The 19,598-nt window shown below is 40.3% G+C and overlaps 1 protein-coding gene and 1 long non-coding RNA gene across 2 annotated transcripts in view; both read left to right on the top strand.

The window, feature by feature from the left end:
• The window catches only part of fndc3a (fibronectin type III domain containing 3A), a 222,948-nt gene extending 210,946 nt beyond the window's left edge, over positions 1–12,002 (top strand). The window contains 4 exon segments of the mRNA XM_060944161.1: positions 373–585; positions 951–1,117; positions 1,214–1,335; positions 9,510–12,002. Coding sequence (XP_060800144.1) covers positions 373–585; positions 951–1,117; positions 1,214–1,335; positions 9,510–9,824 — 817 coding nt within the window. The 3' untranslated portion in view covers positions 9,825–12,002.
• A 211-nt stretch (positions 12,003–12,213) lies between these two features.
• The window catches only part of LOC132864711 (uncharacterized), a 7,501-nt gene continuing 116 nt past the window's right edge, over positions 12,214–19,598 (top strand). Inside the window, exons 1-3 of the long non-coding RNA XR_009650243.1 lie at positions 12,214–12,270; positions 12,405–12,489; positions 19,078–19,598. The exon at positions 19,078–19,598 is cut by the window's right edge and continues 116 nt beyond it. This is a non-coding gene — a long non-coding RNA (uncharacterized LOC132864711). The remainder of the gene's footprint in view (positions 12,271–12,404; positions 12,490–19,077) is intronic.

Here is a 19,598-nt window from a genome sequence, read left to right as displayed (position 1 = left end):
AATATTAATGATAAGAGCTGAAATCCTGTCGTTCTCCCGCCACCCGCTCCTCCAGCAAACTAGAACAGCCTGAAACAGGAGAACCACAGCATTTTTTTTTCACCAAAACTGGCTCACGGGGCATTCATTCATACTAGAGACCACTGCACAATTAATGAAAAAACGATGCCATGGGACCTTTAATGAAAGAGATGGGTTTTTGTTTTGCTAAAATTTGCATATGGATGGAAACCACCCTAACAGGCTCAGTTATAACACACTATACTCAGACTCAGTCTCGTTTTGTTAAATGCAGTAGCATACATGGCTAAATGTGAAGTTAAATGTACTGTATAAATGAATCATATAAAAGAAGTGTGTGTGTGTTTTCAGGATAAGGATCCAGGCTCTAAACAGCCTCGGTGCTGGTCCCTTTAGCCACACTTTTAAGCTGAAGACAAAACCGCTGCCTCCTCTGCCTCCACGGCTGGAGTGCACTGCATTCAGCCACCAGACGCTCAGGCTGAAGTGGGGTGATGGTCCAACCAAGAATTCCCCCACAGACTCACTGCAGTACCAGCTTCAAATGGAGGACAAAAATGGCAGGTGAGGCCATCAGTCATATACAGCTTGAGCCCTGATTTTTTTTATATATATATATATATTTTTTTTTTCCTCCTTCCCCTTCTTCTTGGGCATGCTTAAACAGTGTACTCGAGCAAATGTAGTAGTTGTGAAAACCTCCCTTGTAGATTGATCGTCAGTAAAATATTGCAATAGCTATGGTGGTACTTTGGAGGGGGGAAGAAAAAAAAAGGTGAAACACCCATTCAATTTGTATGGGTGTGATGTAGCTATAAAGATGAATAATCCTTTTTGCTTAAGACTACAGACCTTGTGTACATTAATTTCTTTATATAGTTGAATTGAGTATAGAATAAATACTTGATGTTCTCGTGTTCTCTCTCTAGGTTTATATCCTTGTATAAAGGACCTTGCCACACTCACAAAGTGCAGAGGCTAAATGAGTCTACCTCTTATTCATTTCGCATCCAAGCCTTTAACGAGGCGGGCGAAGGGCCCTTCTCTTCTGTGTACACCTTCACCACCCCTCGCTCACCCCCAGCTCCACTCAAAGGTAAGACTTTCAGCTTTCTCACCTTTCACCTGGGTCTTAGGTTACTTTCCGGAGTGTGTGTGTAGGTATATTTCAATTTATTCTCTGTGTATCTAGCACCACGTGTGGAACGACTGGACGAGTCCTGTGAGATTAGCTGGGAATCCTTGCCACCTATGAAGGGAGATCCAATCATATATTGCCTGCAGTGCATGCAGGGGAATTCTGATTTTAAACAGGTACCACTGTTGCTGTCACTCATTCTGTTTGAGTCCAGCCGTTTACTTTTTGAGTACAAGTCTTGTGCCTGGTTTATGCTACATCAGAAATTTGCCCTCAATGTTCATGGTTTTTCAGAGCAGTAAAAGAACCATAGCTGCCTGGCAAAATAGGAGCGCGAGTAGCGAAGCTTCTGAGATTGCAGAGGAAAAAAATATATATTTAAAGGTGCCCTTCCACCAAAAACGTTTAATACTGGCTCTTTTTGAAATACCATAGTTCACGCCGAGTTGCATATGCATGCTGCATGTGAAAATGTAATTCTACTCCCATTCCCTGTATTAGCTTATGAAAGAAAATAGTCGGAAAAACGAGCGAATCTGAAAAAGCCATACGATCTTGCGTCACTTCGAAAATTAGTATTCATGGCCTCGCCCACCTTGGCTTGCGACCGCCCACGGGAAGAAAGTTCGGATTTAAGCGCGAGGACGGATAGCAGAGCCCATCTCGTCAGTAGCTAACGAAGAGGACCTAACAGCAAGCTGAAAACATGTCTGAACAAGTTCGTACCTGTGTTATTTGTGGCAGTAACACATCAACGTTGCATTTCTTGCCCAAGATAGAAGAGCTGAAGAAGAAATGGTTGGAATTTATCTTTGGAACACCACCAGCGAAGTATAATGCAACGTTAGTACTGTGTTCTGATCATTTCAACCGCAGTGACTTTTCAAACTTCGGTGCCTTCAGTAGTGGTTTTGCTTTGAGGTTGTTTTTAATACCTGGATCTGTGCCGTCAAGACGATCGACCGCCAGCTCACAAGCTGTAAGTTAAACATTTTGTTCGAAGGCTTTTGTTACAAAATAGCATGTTCATATTCTCCACGTTAGCATGCATGACATGGTCACAAGCTAGGCAGGGATGAGCGTTTCCCACTTTTCGGCGGATTTCCGCTTTTTCGGAGTAAAAAAACGACCTTTTTATATTATGCCAAATCTGTTGAGAATTTTAAATTAATTTCAGGGGGTTGGGGTATGTTCCTTCATGCTGTTCAAACTTTATTAACTCCAATGATGTTTACACATTATTTGTAAGTCGCCATCTTTAGTCTCGTTTAAATCTCGTTGAATGTGATGTAAAATTCATGTTATCTACATTGTTATTGGTCAAAACATCGATGTCGAGACCATAGTAGCCAATCAAAACAGTTTTTACAAAGACACCCACATCCGCTTGTTCTGACCCACTGGAGGTAGCGTCACAGTGCTGTTAGCCAATCAGAGGTAACACGTTTACATGTCATGAATATTAATGAGTAAGAGCTGAAATCCTGTCGTTCTCCCGCCACCCACTCTTCCACCAAACTAGAACAGCCTGAAACAGGAGAACCACAGCATTTTTTTTTCACCAAAACCAGCTCACGAGGCATTCATTCATACTCAAGACCACTGCACAATTAATGAAAAAAATGATGCAAGGAGACCTTTAATATAATGTGGTGTCTGTGTCTCCCTATAAATAAATAAACGAACACGTGCTGTCAAGTGAAATAAATGTATGACCGGTCTCTAAATTGTCCCATTTGAAGATTTAAACGTTCAAGGTAAAATCGTTATCTGTTAATTTACTAAAAGATACTAAACAGTTCCTGTGTCCCAATTCACATACAGTGCTGAGCGTAAATGAGTACACCCCCTTTGAAAAGTAACATTTTAAACAATATCTCGATGAACACAAACAATTTCCAAAATGTTGAAAAGACAAAGTTTAATACAACATCTGTTTAACTTATAACGTGAAAGTAAGGTTAATAATATAACAGATTACACATTTTTCAGTTTTACTCAAATTAGGGTGGTGCAAAAATGAGTACACCCCACAACAAAAACTACTACATCTAGTACTTTGTATGGCCTCCATGATTTTTAATGACAGCACCAAGTCTTCTAGGCATGGAATGAACAAGTTGGCGACATTTTGCAACATCGATCTTTTTCCATTCTTCAACAATGACCTCTTTTAGTGACTGGATGCAGAAATGACCATCACGACATTTGCTATGATTGTTACATCACCCACCAATAAACATCTGCTGGCATTTTTTGCTCATCTCTTAATGCGTGTGGTTTTAATTTTCCTCACTTGCGTGCATAGATGTTTCACGTGATGTGGAAATTACTTCGCTATCGATGTCGAGAACACGCCCTCCCCCAACTGGCTGAAAAATGGTTGGTGCAGTGTTTATAGTCAAGACCATCTAAACCAAGACCAAGTCTTAGTCTCGATACACTCTGGTCTTGGCCATGACAAGACCAAGACTTTGGGGGGTTGAGACCAAGTCAAGACCAGACCAGTGCAAGTCCCACACTGCATGACACACTTCTTAAATTTTATTGCAGAAATTTTGGCTGACATGAGCACTCCAGAAAGTCAATGGATATGATGTGGGGTGGGGTGACGGCCGTTAACAGTAACAGAAATTTCAAATTAGCATTGAGTCACGTTATTGGTTGCATTTGAAACAGGATGTTTTACATCCAATCACAATAACGATTTTCATAAATAAACCAGACAATGCACAGGCGGTTTAGTGAAATCCCCACAGTTGTGGTCTTTACTGGCCTTGAAATAATATCCAGAGTCCTCTGTATCTGAGATTGGGGCCATAAAAATACAGTCAATTTCGAGATGGGATCGAAAAAGTGCTCTTGAGACCAGTCTTGAGATTGATCTCAAGTACTACCACACTAGGTTGGTGGTCCCTCCCCTTTTGGCCAAGATGGTGACCATTGAGGGTGAGAAGTCAGAAGTGTTGAACACTTGACTTTTTTGGCCATTTTGAGTACACCATCCGGGTACTCGTAGTGCAATGCATGTTACTATACTTATCAGTGTGAACACACACTTGTGCACTCAAAATAGTAATACGGAAGTGAGGAAATTGTCAAACAGGCAGATTCTGTAAGGCTACATCCACACGACAACGGCAACGAGATTTTTTTTATTTTTTTTTAAATATCGCGTCCACATGGGCAACGGATCAGTAAAATATCAGGTACATATGGCAACGCAACGCTTGCTGAAAACGATGCAATACACATGCCACACCACTACGTGCGCTGTAAGACGGTCCCATCGGAGACACCAGAACAATAGAAGTAGACACATGCGCATAAACCCCCTCTTCTGTAGCATCAGCCACATAAAGTTTTGATTATTAATCAGTAACGTAAAACGAAAGACGCGGAAAGAGGAATGAACAGGGGTAGATGGAAGCCGGTACGCCAACATTCTGATATCCTCCAGAATTCTTTAATGGTCCGGAATAAATTGAATGCTACACGTTAATGGATTACTTTGTTGTTCTGTGCCCTTTTTGAGGAATGTATTGTTGGACTTAAACCAACATCTGAAGAGGTGAGATCGCTCCTTTTTTTTTTTTTTCCTATGTTTGCTGGCGGGATTGTTTTTGGAAAGTGCACGGGCGGTGCGCGGTTTGGTACTGCTTCCACAGTGTTTGGACTAAAGACTCTGCCCTAAGGGCTATTCTCTCACTCACTCTCTCTCTCCCTCACTTTGCACCATTACACAATAAATATTCAGTGAAAATATTTTGTAAGCGCGTTTCATGAACCAAGTTATAGGATTTGTTGACAACTCGCATCGAGTTCGTTACACTTCTACCCGGCGTGAAGCACTCACAGTCATGTGGTTGTGACGTCATCGTAAACAAATCCGTTCTACTCATCCAGACGACTTTGCAACGGTGCCATTGCCAGATTTTTTCACTCTGGAACCCGTTCTCAAAAGATTTCGTTTTGGGGCACCCAAAACGCCGATGCCGTGTGGACGCCAGGCCGAAACGATAACAATTTTATCAGATTCACCAGAATCCGTTGCTGTGTGGACAGGGCCTAAGATGCATATCTGCTGCATTGACTTGAAAGCAGTAAGAAGCTCCAGTCACCTAAGAGAAATGAACACTAGGCTTTTCTGTCTTCGTGCATCAGGTCAAAAACGTTAAAAAAAAAAAAAATCTAATCCAAATGAAATAATGTAGTCTTTTTTTCCATCATTCTCTGAACATTCAGTTTCACAAGTTATAAGATACGGAATTGAAAAAGAAATGTTTTCAATTCACTTTAATTCAGTTTTATTTGAATAGCACTGTTAACAATAGACTTTATCACAAAGCAATTTTACAGAAATCTGGACATGGAATTAGATCCCTAATGTGCAACCAGAGGTGACTGTGACACATAAATGTCATGAGGAAGAATTGTGAGGAACAAGACTCAAAAATGAAGCCATCCTCTTTTGGATGGTACCGGATAGTGGGATTATAATCATAACTGTTCTACATCTGTACACTATAAAGTAAAGCAGTACTGAGTAGGGCGAAACGATGTTCAGTATGAGTATATTGTGAAGAGGAGCAGTGGTTTAGCACAGGACGTCCCCTTCCACACACGAAACCCGTTTTTGTACGAGGTAAGAACAAAATGGAAATGAATTTTTGTTCCCACTCAGTCTTCTATAATGAAAAAGATGATGTTTTCCCACCTGACTGTATTTAATGGAATGTTACAGAGCACGATCCTCCGTGAGACAGAAAACATGCGAGACCGGACATGATGCATAATTCACGAGGTGGCAAATCCGTTGTTGTGCAAAAGCCAAGCTGTGAGACATTCGCTAGTTAGCAACATGGCACGAACTGGGCTGTCTCATATCTCTGCTGAGAGAGTTCTCTTGATGTTCCTGAACTTTTGGTTTGTTCAAGCAAAGGTTTATTTGTCACATTTTTGTTTGTTTGCTGAGGTTTTCTTTGAATTTGCCACAGGTTGCTTAACACTGAGGCAGTATGCTCTATTGTAGTGATATCGCAATAGAGCTACATCATTTACGTCACTGCCAGGACACTATTACTACATAATAGTGATGATCATACTGAAAACCATATATTTGTGAATGGGGGTATGGGATTACAGCAGCAGTTTTGGGGTACAAGTTACTAGCATCTATGTGAGATTATCTGTTGAAGTAAGGGTAAGACTTGGACATAAACACTTTTTTTTTTGTAAAATATAGATCTTTAGCGTATACATACAAGACATTCCACAGCACTGAGTCACAAGCGCAGAAGTACAGTAAAGCATCAGGATGAATTGGGCAGATCTGTAGGGAGAGACGAGCCACAGCAGTACCGGTATCTTGCCCTGGAAAGTGAAGTTAAGCTGGTATTTTCACTATAATCCAACACTGATAAAGGTAGGATGGTGGACATGTAACATTGACGGTTCTTTTAGTTCGTGCCCACTCAATATTTCTCACGATTGTGAACCAGTCACACAGGAGGTGGGTAGACAGATGGGATGCTGTGGTTTTGAAGACTGATGTTTCCCAAGCTGTCGGTTTCCGTCCCATCTCGGAAGCCTTTCCATCACACCAAAAGCATCTGAAGTCTGTTCAGACCGACGTACTATAGATATTTAGGCACTGTCTAAAACGGAGCTCCTGATGAAATGTATGAGCAAAATATTCGCATGGGCGCAAAATCAGCCTGAATAGAATAATAAGAGCATGCAGCCACTCAGCCCCTGCCTGTTTTTCGACTCTGCCTTTCTGTACATTTTGGCTGTTTGCGCTAGTGTGTTTTTCAATAAAACTCTTCCTGCACTTGCATCCATCTACCCCCTTACAGAACAGAAACTGTCAATTGTCCAACAAGCTAGTGGATGAATAAAACTGTTAACTAGTTTTATATGAAACTGTCATGAATATTTTCCGTAAAATGTGTTAGTAAATAATCCCACATTATTTTTTAAAAAGCAAGTTAAAAATAAGCACTGGATAAAAACCTTTCTATCATATGTAAATAAAGATACAAATTACATTGTCTGGTGGGTAAGTGTTTGAGATATGGTGCCTCACACTTATGACCAGGTTCCCTGTGGTGGTACCCGCACGGACTTTGTACGGTCAGTAGGGTGCATCAGTTGCCCCCTAAAAATGAAAAGTTCCTCCGATCATGATGCATTTTTGTTTTTATGTTCCTTTTGGTAAGAAAACGCACTGGGTGAAATATTTTGACAACATTCAAAAGTTTAATGGTGGCACCAGGAGCTCAAAGTTATGGAAAAAGCTGCTATTTTATGACTTTTATGACAAAATTTCGATCACTTTTCAAGAAACATTATGGCACCTTATAGAGTATACCAAATATCTTAGATACTGTAGACAGTATGTCTAGAATGTCTAAAAATATTTGGAGGTTTATTTTAGTGTGTCACTAGCATTATCTATCAATGTTATAACCCTGGTTTTAAGCTTGCCGCCAATGCATATGCTAGCCCCTGTTAAATGCAAAGGTTCTTAAAGGACCCATGGCATGGTGGTTTGTTGATGCTTTAAACGGGCTCGTGGAGGTTTCCGGATGTTATATCCGCAGCCTTTCTCGAAATGAACCCTCGGCACGTAGATATAGCCTCCTGGGAGAAAGCCCTATTTCAGTGCTTTTCCCAGTGCGTAGTTTTTGCTAATGAGAAGCATGGAGGCGGGGAAGGGTAGAGGGTGGGGGCGGGTCTTATCATTAATATTCATGACATGTAAACGTGTTACCTCTGATTGGCTAACAGCACTGTGATGCTACCTCCAGTGGGTCAGAACAAGCGGATGTGGGCGTCTTACTATGGCGAGAGAGAAGGAACAAACCGCGAAGGGAAAAATACCGCGCGCTGACGTCATTAAGGTGCGACGCGAGGAAATAAATTCAACAAATGTTTGGGTTTTTACTAAACAAACAAATAAAATGAACGAGTGACTTAAAAAAAAGAATGCGGGTGACTTTGTAAAAACTGTTTTGATTGGCTGTTATAACAGAGCATGCTGCATGCTTTTTGGTTTTGTAGCGCAGAGTACCTGGCTAACTGCAGGAAGCGGTTAGCTGCACAGCTAATGTAGCCATTGCTAGGCTAACGCACCGATTTTAAAACACGGCAAAACGACTTAACAGTTATACACTTACTTGTTCGGTGTTTGTTGCTGATGCGGCAGGGATGCTTGGTACGGACCCAGGCTGTAGTGACAGTTGATGTGCAAAACCTGCCCTGTACTGTCCCAAGTTGTGGAAACATTCCTCAGGAAAATGCTTCCGACAAACATACACCGTCTTAGATAGACTCGACGGCGTATTATTGGAGTAAATAAAATTAAGCCACTGCGTCTTCAGGGGCTCTCCCGTCGGCAGTAAAAACAGACTCCTTTCTGTGTTGTCACATCCATGTACAGCGCAATTTCCATGTTTCGCTCGCTTAGGTGATGCCATGTTGTTGTGTCCTCTATGGTCTCCTCACTACAACTGGGCGGGGCAATCCATACAGTGGGTGGGAATCCGGGGGGGGTGTGGGGATCATCTCCCTTGCTGACATAGTAAAGGGAAGAGTTTATCAACGTGCCGTTTTGACGCGCCATTCTAAAATGTTGGGCATAGTTTGGTTTACACATTATGAAATTTCTAGCCACTGGGGTGACTTAAGAAGGTCAGAGGAACTCATTTTAACGTTAAAAAACCTCAGAAAGTGAAAATTTCATGCCATGGGACCTTTAACATGATCTCTGGGTCACAAGAAATCGATAAATGGAGTCCAATATTGTGATTCAAAGCTTACGCGAAAACACAAACTAAGCGTTTTTTGGCAAAAAATGAACCTCATGGTGCCACCATTAGACTTTTGAATATGGTCAAATTTTACAGGATGTCTTTATTGGTGAAAAGGAACACTCAAACAAAAATGCATCAGATTTTATGAAAGTGAGGGCAACTGATGCACCCTAACGGTCAAGCCATCAAAAATCAGGACGATGCATTTCTCTTAAGTCTAGGGCTCTGCTATAATCAAGTTTTTGAAGATCTTTTGCTTTGTGTACAATGTGTTGTTTCATTTAACTATTTACATTTATTTATTTGAAGTAATGTGTTAATTTAAAATACAGTAAAAATGTATTTTTAATATTGAGCAAAAATGAATATTATTTGAGCCATTGTTATTTAGCATTAAAAACTGAGACCCTCGGAGGGTGTTTGAGTTTTTTTTTTTTTTTTTTGGGGGGGGGGTACTTCAGCGTCTCTGTATCATCAGTTAACCAAAAGTCAAATAAATGTGTACTGTCTGTCTTTTTTTTCTGTCTTTTTAGATGTACAAGGGCTCAGACACACTATTCCGCGTCCCCTCCCTGAGTTCGTCCTCTGAATACCGTTTCCGCGTGTGTGCTATCCGCCAGTGCCAGGATGCTCCAGAGATCATGGGGCCGTACAGTTCCAGTGTCACTTTACTGCCTCTTCGCATCGAATCGCCCAGCTCATCCAGCAGCGCGGGGCCTAAAGCTGCCGAGAGCCAGCAGCCAAGACGCAGCCTCACAGATGAGCAGTTCTCGCTCCTCATCATCGCCCTGCTTGCCCTCACCTCCATCCTCATTGCTGTGGCCATCCAGTACCTCGTCATCGAGTGATCCCCAAAGCCGCAAGGCCAACTTCTGTTGATTTTGGTTTAGTTCTTCTGTCCATTTAATTTTCCATCTGTTTCGTTCTCGGCACCAGAGCGGGTTGAGGAAACGGTGAGCAAAGGGAAAGGATGAGAAAAGGAAGCTGAGGCCGTAGATTTATTCCACCGACTCTTCTTTTTGACTCTTCTCTCTGCTGTCGAACCCTTCTTTCTCTGCAGCGCTGTTAGAAAGAACAGTATTCCTCTCCTGTTAGCTGGGAGGTGGTTACTGAAGGATTAGGAACGAAGCTTACCGCTCATTGCGTACTCCTTTTTATCATTCATTTATATGTGTAGTTGTAGTTTTTTATTATTTATATTTTTAGTTTTAACTGTAAGTTGTCCAGTATGTGACTTTGGATCTGTGTTCCATAGTTGGCATGGTGATGGTGCAGGGTTTGCTGGTGAGCCGTTCACTGGTGCGTTGGTTATTTGTGTGCTGGTACGCTGTTCACTGGTGCACTGGTTGCTGGTGAGCTGTTGCACTGGCTGCTGTTCATTGGTCAGCTGTTCACCAGTGTGCTGTTCACTGGTGCACTGGTTATTGGTGCACTGGCTGCTGTTTGTTGGTCAGCTGTTCACCAATGCACTGGTCACTGGTGCGCTGTTAGTGGATGGAACTCAGAGGGCCAGTGAATATGAAGGAGAGGAATGACGGGAGGTAGGGGGCGCCAATCTCCCACCAACACATGGGAGTGTGTGAAGAGACCTGAAAAGCCTTGAGGTCCTGAAGGGACCGAGCTCTTGTTAGATTAGTTTAATGACATCACTGAGAGAAGGGAGACTGATACACTTGTTCACCTTATAGAGCATTCATTTAGCACTTTCCTTAAAACTTTTTTTTTTTTTTTTTATGTGCAGAGCGTGTAGGGATGCAAAAAAGACAAGAGAAATGGTAGTATATTTTTGTATAGCATGATGCAAGGACCTGCTCATTTGAGAATCTGGGTTGGTATGGGGTTAATCAATGACTATGGGGGAGAAAAAAAAAGAAACCTAACACAGTCTAAAGTTATTTTTTATTATCATGTAAGTATACTGTAGCTCGATTTTACATGCAGCTGCTTTGCTCTGAAATATTGTCTAGCACAAAAATGTATGCTTATCCAGTTATTTTTGCACCTTGGTGAAGAAAAAAAAAACCCAGTACTGACTACGTCTTGATCTTGTGATGCGTTTTATGGAACACACTCTGATTGTGCGAGCCCTTGTGTTTTTGGGTGTTGAATTGTAGTACCATAAAACTAGTTATTGAAACCTTTAATTTCAAGAGTAATGATTTCAGACTTGTGATTGGAATCAACCATTTTTTCTGCCTAGTATTTTCTTAATTTCTCTTTTTTTTTTCCTGTTTTACCAATATTCGTTTTCTCCTTAATACTGAATATAAAAGTATTCATATTCACTCATGTTATTCATTATTTTTCCTCGTTTGAATCACGTATTTGAAGGGATTTTTTTTGTATTTATGCAAAAATCAAGGATAATCATCTCCAGAGAAACTAAGAAAAAGATTAAAGCAAAAAGCAGTTCTAAAATGTGTTGATTCTACCTGTACTTCCTGTGAAACAGAATTGTTTGCCTTCTCTCTATGTAATCATTGTGATGGATTGCCGGCGCTGCATGATGGCAGTGAAGACAGTCTAGCTGTGGGGTCTCATGTTGAGTGGTTATGGCAGTGGTGCGGTCATGACCATTTAAGAACTACAGGTACCTTGCAAGTCTTGGTTTAATTACATGATTTGGTCTAGGTGGTTGCAGATGTCTTCTCTTTGTCACTGAAGGAAAAAAAAATTCCTATTTTTGATAGTGATAAAACTGTAATTGCAAAGTGTGCCATTTTAATATCTCCCCCACCATTGTAGGCTTCTACATTTGGTCCATGGGAGGAGACAAAAAAAAAGAGACAAAAATATGCACAAAAATGAGACCATTTTTATGTAATTTTAATGGTTGCAGTTACCTCATACACCCGTACATTCCAAAATGAAAAATTTGTTATACTATACATAGTATCAGACATATCACTTTAAAATGTTCGTTATGAATTCAGAAATGTATAATCATAAATATGTATCTAAAGTGTATCTGTAAAGTCATGATATCTACAGAAAGAACCATGCACAATAAAGTTTATAATTCTTAATTGTCTTTATGATTTCTTTATTGTTAATTGATTGGCTGTCGATCCATTGCAGGGTTACACGTACAACCAATCACATTAGCATAACCAATCCATTTGAGAGGTGGAAACTCATGGACAGTGGAAGAACATGCATAGAAACTTCACACATGTACCGTACTTGGTGCATTTACCTCAAACTAATCGCATTTTTTCTGAAATTAACTTTTTCTTACAGCTTTCTGGTACTGTTGTCAAACATCAACAGAAGGAAAGTGCTTTCACTTCTGAGGTAATAATGGTCTAACATATAGAATATTGTATATTCTAGAACTGAGGACAATGTGGTGGGCCAATGTTAGTCAAGGTTTTACCTGGGATTCATTCTCACTTGACATTTTGCTCATCTGCTACCTTTTCCCCAAGTGATATCGATGTTTGAAAGATCTTGTTGGAAGGAGCAGTTATGAGGAGAACATACAGTCCCCTCTGAAAGTATTGGAACAGCAAGGTCAGTTCTTTATTATTGCTATCCATTGAAAACCTTTGGGTTTGAAATCAAAAGATGAATGAGATCCACAGATCAGTTTTCATTTCCTGTTTAATGCCTCTAGATGTGTTAAACAACTTGGAACGAAGCAGATTTTTTTTTTTAAACCACCCATACTTCAAGTAACCAAACATATTGGAGCACGTGACTGAAAGATGTTTACTGTTGCCCAGGTGTGCCCTGTTTATATTGATTTGTTTAAATAATTAATAGCTCTGAATATCTACTCTTGGTTTCAGCCCTGGATTTCTCCTGTGAAGACTGCATTTGTTGTTTAAAAAAAATGAATAAATCAATAAATAAACCACTATGAAGACCAGAGAGCTGCCTAGGGGAGAAAAGTAAGCTATTTTGAAGCTTAAAAAAAAGAGGGGACACTCAGAAGCATCAGGCGTAGCCAATACAATTTGGAATGTCCTGAAAAAGAAAAACCACTGGTGTACTAACTACCACACATTGAACAGGTCGCCGAAGATAAACAATAGCTGATGACCAGAACATTTGTGAGAGCTATGAAGAAAAAGCCAAAAACAAGTGACTTCAACAACAGCTTCCACAGGGTAGGGGTGAAGGTAACACAATCCATCGTTCAAGGAAGACTTAAAGAGCAAAAATATAGAGGCCACACCACAAGATGCAAACCATTCGTCAGCAGTAAGAACTGGAAGACCGGATTTGAATGTGTAAAGAAATAAAGAGATGAGCCACAAAAGTTCTGGACTCAAGATTAATCTCTACCAAAATGATGGAAAGGCCCAAGTGTGTAGAAAGAAAAGTTCTGATCATGATCCAAAACATAAGCTCATTGGTTAAGCACAGTGGTGGCCGTGTCATGTCTTGGGATTGCATGGCTGCTTCTGGAATGGGTTCACTCATCCATTATTGGTGTAACTCATGCTGGTAGCAGCAGAATTAATTCAGAAGTCTACAGGAACATTCTGTATGCCTGTTTACAGGGAAATTAATCCAATCTAATTAGGAGAAACTTCACCATGAAGCAAGACAATGACCCAAAACACACTGCCAACACAATTTACTTTTTGGGGTTAAAAAAAAAAAAGTCGGAGGGTTTTGACCTGGTTAAAAGTTCAGCCACCACAACTTAACCCAGTTGAGCATACGTTTCACTTCCTAAAGAGGAGACTGAAGGAAGCTGCAGGACAAGCCTGCAAAAGCATCGCTAAAGAATAACGCAGCAGTTTAGTAATGTCACTGGGTTGCCATCTTGATGCAGTTAATGCAAGTAAGGGATATGCAGTCAAATGTAAAAATGTGTGTTTTGGATCTTGAACAGGTTTCTATTACAACCCCGATTCCAAAAAAGTTGGGACAAATTGTAAATAAAAATGGAATGCAATAATGTGGAAGTTTCAAAATTCCATATTTTATTCAGAATAGAACATAGATGACACATCAAATGTTTAAACTGAGAAAATGTGTAATTTAAAGAGAAAAATTAGGTGATTTTAATTTCATGACAACACATCTCAAAAAAGTTGGGACAAGGCCATGTTTACCACTGTGAGACATCCCCTTTTCTCTTTACAGCAGTCTGTAAACGTCTGGGGACTGAGGAGACAAGTTGCTCAAGTTTAGGGATAGGAGTGTTAACCCATTCTTGTCTAATGTAGGATTCTAGTTGCTCAACTGTCTTAGGTCTTTTTTGTCGTATCTTCTGTTTTACAATGTGCCAAATGTTTTCTATGGGTGAAAGATCTGGACTGCAGTCTGGCCAGTTCAGTACCCGGGCCCTTCTTCTACGCAGCCATGATGCTGTAATTGATGCAGTATGTGGTTTGGCATTGTCATGTTGGAAAATGCAAGGTCTTCCCTGAAAGAGACGTCGTCTGGATGGGAGCATATGTTGCTCTAGAACCTGGATATACCTTTCAGCATTGATGGTGTCTTTCCAGATGTGTAAGCTGCCCATGCCACACGCACTAATGCAACCCCATACCATCAGAGATGCAGGCTTCTGAACTGAGCGCTGATAACAACTCGGGTCGTCCTTCTCTTTAGTCCGAATGACATGGCGTCCCTGATTTCCATAAAGAACTTCAAATTTTGATTCGTCTGACCACAGAACAGTTTTCCACTTTGCCACAGTCCATTTTAAATGAGCCTTGGCCCAGAGAAGACGTCTGCGCTTCTGGATCATGTTTAGATATGGCTTCTTCTTTGAACTATAGAGTTTTAGCTGGCAACGGCAGATGGCACGGTGAATTGTGTTCACAGATAATGTTCTCTGGAAATATTCCTGAGCCCATTTTGTGATTTCCAATACAGAAGCATGCCTGTATGCGATGCAGTGCCATCTAAGGGCCCGAAGATCACGGGCACCCAGTATGGTTTTCCGGCCTTGACCCTTACGCACAGAGATTCTTCCAGATTCTCTGAATCTTTTGATGATATTATGCACTGTAGATGATGATATGTTCAAACTCTTTGCAATTTTACACTGTTGAACTCCTTTCTGATATTGCTCCACTATTTGTTGGCGCAGAATTAGGGGGATTGGTGATCCTCTTCCCATCTTTACTTCTGAGAGCTGCTGCCACTCCAAGATGCTCTTTTTATACCCAGTCATGTTAATGACCTATTGCCAATTAACCTAATGAGTTGCAATTTGGTCCTCCAGCTGTTCCTTTTTTGTACCTTTAACTTTTCCAGCCTCTTATTGCCCCTGTCCCAACTTTTTTGAGATGTGTTGCGGTCATGAAATTTCAAATGAGCCAATATTTGGCATGAAATTTCAAAATGTCTCACTTTCGACATTTGATATGTTGTCTATGTTCTATTGTGAATACAATATCAGTTTTTGAGATTTGTAAATTATTGCAATCCGTTTTTATTTACAATTTGTACTGTGTCCCAACTTTTTTGGAATCGGGGTTGTAAAAGGATGAATGACCTGGAGTATGTGATTTCCATGAGGAAAGATTTATTTCTTGGTATAACATAAAAGCTTGTATAAACAATATGAAATGCAACCATAAACTGGGTAATGCAAAGTTTTGTACTTCATTACCTGCCCCTTTTAAATAATAATAATAATAATAATTATGGTGGTATTAATATAGTATTTTTTTTTAAAGCTCGGGTTAAGGTCTTGGTCAAAGTAAGCATTACTCCTTTCCTAATTATTACAGAGATTACTGAAAGTGAACTGATTTCCATTTCACACGTCACCCACTTGAGAACAGATACTATACTTGCTTCCGTGTCCTACAGTGAAATACTTCACATCAGCACTATAAGCCACATCTCCTCCTGTTCTGCTGCTGTGGAATATTAAACAATATATAATTCATAACAGCAGCTTTTTTTCCATTGTACAACCTCCCCCCCCCCACCCCCCCCACCCCAAAAGCTCCAAAATAGCTGCCTTTAGAAGCACATTAACAATACGTCAGTGCAGGGTCTAACCTAAGAATAAATAACAGAAAAATATGTTCCACAGTATCATCCATACCATGAGCTTATAGTGTAAAAAAATATATATAAATACATATGAATGCAGGCATATGATTTTATGAAGCAACAGAAGCATTCCATCCTCAAGGTTGTAATGTTATGTCTCCTGTCATGTTGCATTTTAGTTCAGTTAATCATGCTATTTATGATCTGAAGGGTATAAATATTGCTCATTTTAGAAGCAGTACAAAATTAAATTAATTTGCAGTTATTACTGTAAATTTGAATAATTCTTTTGATTTTGAATGCATCAGTGTATGCATTTAATTAGTTTATTATGATAAAAGTAGTAGTGTGAAGTTCCATCCATTATCTCTAGCCACTTTATCCTGTCCTACAGGGTCGCAGGCAAGCTGGAGCCTATCCCAGCTGACTACGGGCGAAAGGCGGGGTACACCCTGGACAAGTCACCAGGTCATCACAGGGCTGACACATAGACACAGACAACCATTCACATTCACATTCACACCTACGCTCAATTTAGAGTAACCAGTTAACCTAACCTGCATGTCTTTGGACTGTGGGGGAAACCGGAGCACCCGGAGGAAACCCACACGGACAAGGGGACGATAACTGTGCAATATCCCCACACAACTTTCATTCCCCTCCCAAAATGTGCAATATTTCCATTTTATTTTCCCCTCTTTTAATAATCCAGGAACAGCACTCAGGACTAGCCTTTTATTTTATTAATGTTATTTAACTTTTGCCGCCTTCTGTTTAATACTTGTATTTAAAATTTTGAGCATATAACTTTTTTCTTCCCCCCCAACGTATTGTATAGTGTTTGTATATTTTTATTATAGTGTTTTATTTACTAATCTGTTGACTGAGAGAGCCCTGCACAAAAATTCCAATGTGTCTGAACTGTTGGTTTATGCACAAATGGCAAATAAAAAAACCTCGACCTTGAGAACATGCAAACTCCACACAGAAAGGGCCCCGTCAGCCACTGGGCTCGAACCCAGAACCTTCTTGCTGTGAGGCAACAGTGCTGCCCAAAAGTTTAGATACAGCTTCTAATTCAATGACCGGCTAGTGGCCTAGTGGTAGCGTGTCCGCCTCTCGATCGGGAGATTGGGAGTTCTATTCATGGTCGGGTCATGCCAAAGACCATCATAAAAATGTTACCTACTACCATCTGGCAAGGCACGCTGCAATACAGATGCGAGTGGGGAGTTAAACTCTCGTGGTTACCAGAGGACTAGCCCCCCACTGTAACCCTAGCTATGTAATAGGCGAGAGACCGAGGGCTGCGGAAATGGAGATCGGCGCCGCCCAATGCGCCACGTGGTGCGGGAAGGACTTTCTAATTCAATGGATTTTCTTTATTTTTATTAATTGTCATTTTATGTCTTAAAGTAATGATGGATGTCATTTCTATTTACTTAGTTGAGCGGTTCTTGACATGGATTACTACAGTTGTTGAATAGGACTATTTACTGTATTTTTATTATTTTTTACTGTTTGATCTCAAACGCATTAAGAAGGTAAGAAATTGCACTAATTAATTTTTGACGAGACACGTGTTAATTGAAAACCATTCCAGGTGACGACCTCATGAAGCTGGTTAAGATGATACCAATAGTGTGCAAAGTGTCATCAAGGTAAACGTTGGCTACTTTGAATAATCTAAAATAGGAAAGTTTGTTTGTTTTTTTTTTCAACATTTTTTTGTTTACCACATAATTCCATACATGTTCCAGATGTTATTTCATATAATTGATGTTTTCAGTTATTGTTCTACAATGTAGAAAATAGTCAGTTGCCCATGGGTGGCCACTGGCTGTCCATTAGCGTTGGAGTAGTTTAATTGGCACCTAGGCTTGGGTGCCACTGGTACTTGCATAGTAAGACCCAAATATGGATCATGACATTAGGCCCGGCTGAGGCTGACCGAGTAAATAAGTGTTGTACAGCTGAGGAAACTGGATTGGTTTAAACGTAAACTATTTCCCCACTGTAATTATATTGCTGAGTGCACTTTTAAGCATTAAATGAATTAAGTTGAGGGAAAACAGCAGACAGTATCAATATGGTTTCATTGTTCTAAATGCCAGTTGTGTTATTATGGGATCACACATTCTTCATTCAAGTCACAGTTTGAGTTTATGGAATCCTGGTGACATCCAGAAGTCTTTAATCATGACTGTGTTATTGCAGTCTTAATGATGTTCATTATCCTGGTTCACAGAGCACAGCTGTATTGCCATGTTTGTTTTAATCTCAAATTGGATTGTCATAATACAGTATATCAGTTCAAATAAGAGTCTTAATATTCCCCTTTTTGTCTGATTTTGCAGAGCAGAAAAGGAAACTAAATTATTTTATTTTCTGCATGAGATATGGCAACATCTCGTCAAAAAGAAAAATGTAGAAAAAGGCTAAAGCATTATCTAAATCATGGGCCGTCAATTCCAGTATGTTGAGGGTCAAGTACTGTGATTTTACCTGCTTTAAGTCACCAGATCCAAATGACCTGTTAACCTGGTAGTAAACCCAGTAGTTTCCAGAACTAGAAAGTGATAACTCTGTTCATAGTTTTGATTTTCTGAATCAACAAAAATGCATTTGACTGGCTAAATTGTATTGTATTAGTTATGCCGTAGATATGAGCTATGAAAAAATATACGACTTGTATCTTGGAAAGTCTGAATTGCATTCTAAGGTTTTGCCTTAAGACAGTGTTTAGGTCAAAATGTGTTGGCCAAGTGTTATTGATTTTCCCTCAGAAGATGAAAGTGTGTTTCACAACCCAAGTGAAGGGAGTGCAGAACAGTAGGTGGGTGAACACACTTGCCGTTGGCAATAAACAGTGGAGCTGAAGTAAAAAAAAAATTTTTGTGTGTGGATTCCTTACAAAAAGTGCATCTTTATAGTGGGTAACTGGGGATCGTAACCTTCCCTCAGCTATTGTATACAAGATGGGGTTCTGGGCTGCTGGTTTGAAAAGGAAATTGCATCAGATTACATACCTTCTGAATAAGCCCTGCTCATGAAACCGACAATTATATTGACTTGAATCGACACCTTTTTCTATAGTCACTGATGTGTTTTCTTCTTCTTCCATAGCAGATGTTACAAGTTTAAAAACGGACAACTTCCTTTACAACTTCTCACTGTATCAAACCTGGACTGTACTCAAGCCCTTGTTCAGGGGGAATGTGTGAAATGCTACACTGACTGTCACCTGAACTCAGGATTGAATTGGGGACCCTGGAGCACTGAAGTGGCAACACTACTAGCTGTGCCACCATGTTACCCAAGGACGCGTTATCCTAATGGGCTTCATGGGCAGCTGCCCGGGGCCTCGGAGGTAGCGAGATCGGAAAATATGAAACGATATTTTCAGAAGTTTTGATCATATTGATAACATTTTTGATGCATTTCGCCACCCGTAAGGAAGCCCACCTTGTCCCGTCGCATAAATCACCCGTCATTGTCCATATGATCACTGTCCACCATGTCTTCACACGCTACGCCAGCTTGAGTTCAATGATTTAATTAATGACTTCGCTTTCCAGAAAAGTAGGAAAGTGCCCTTGTAAGTTGACCCATGGCTGTCAAACTGAATGCGCAAAGCTGTGTGCCACTGC

Source organism: Neoarius graeffei, chromosome 17 (genome assembly GCF_027579695.1).
Source record: "Neoarius graeffei isolate fNeoGra1 chromosome 17, fNeoGra1.pri, whole genome shotgun sequence".
Lineage (NCBI taxonomy): Eukaryota > Metazoa > Chordata > Actinopteri > Siluriformes > Ariidae > Neoarius > Neoarius graeffei.
The sequence above is the reverse complement of the archived record's forward strand: the minus strand, read 5'-3'. Positions and strand labels throughout refer to the sequence as shown.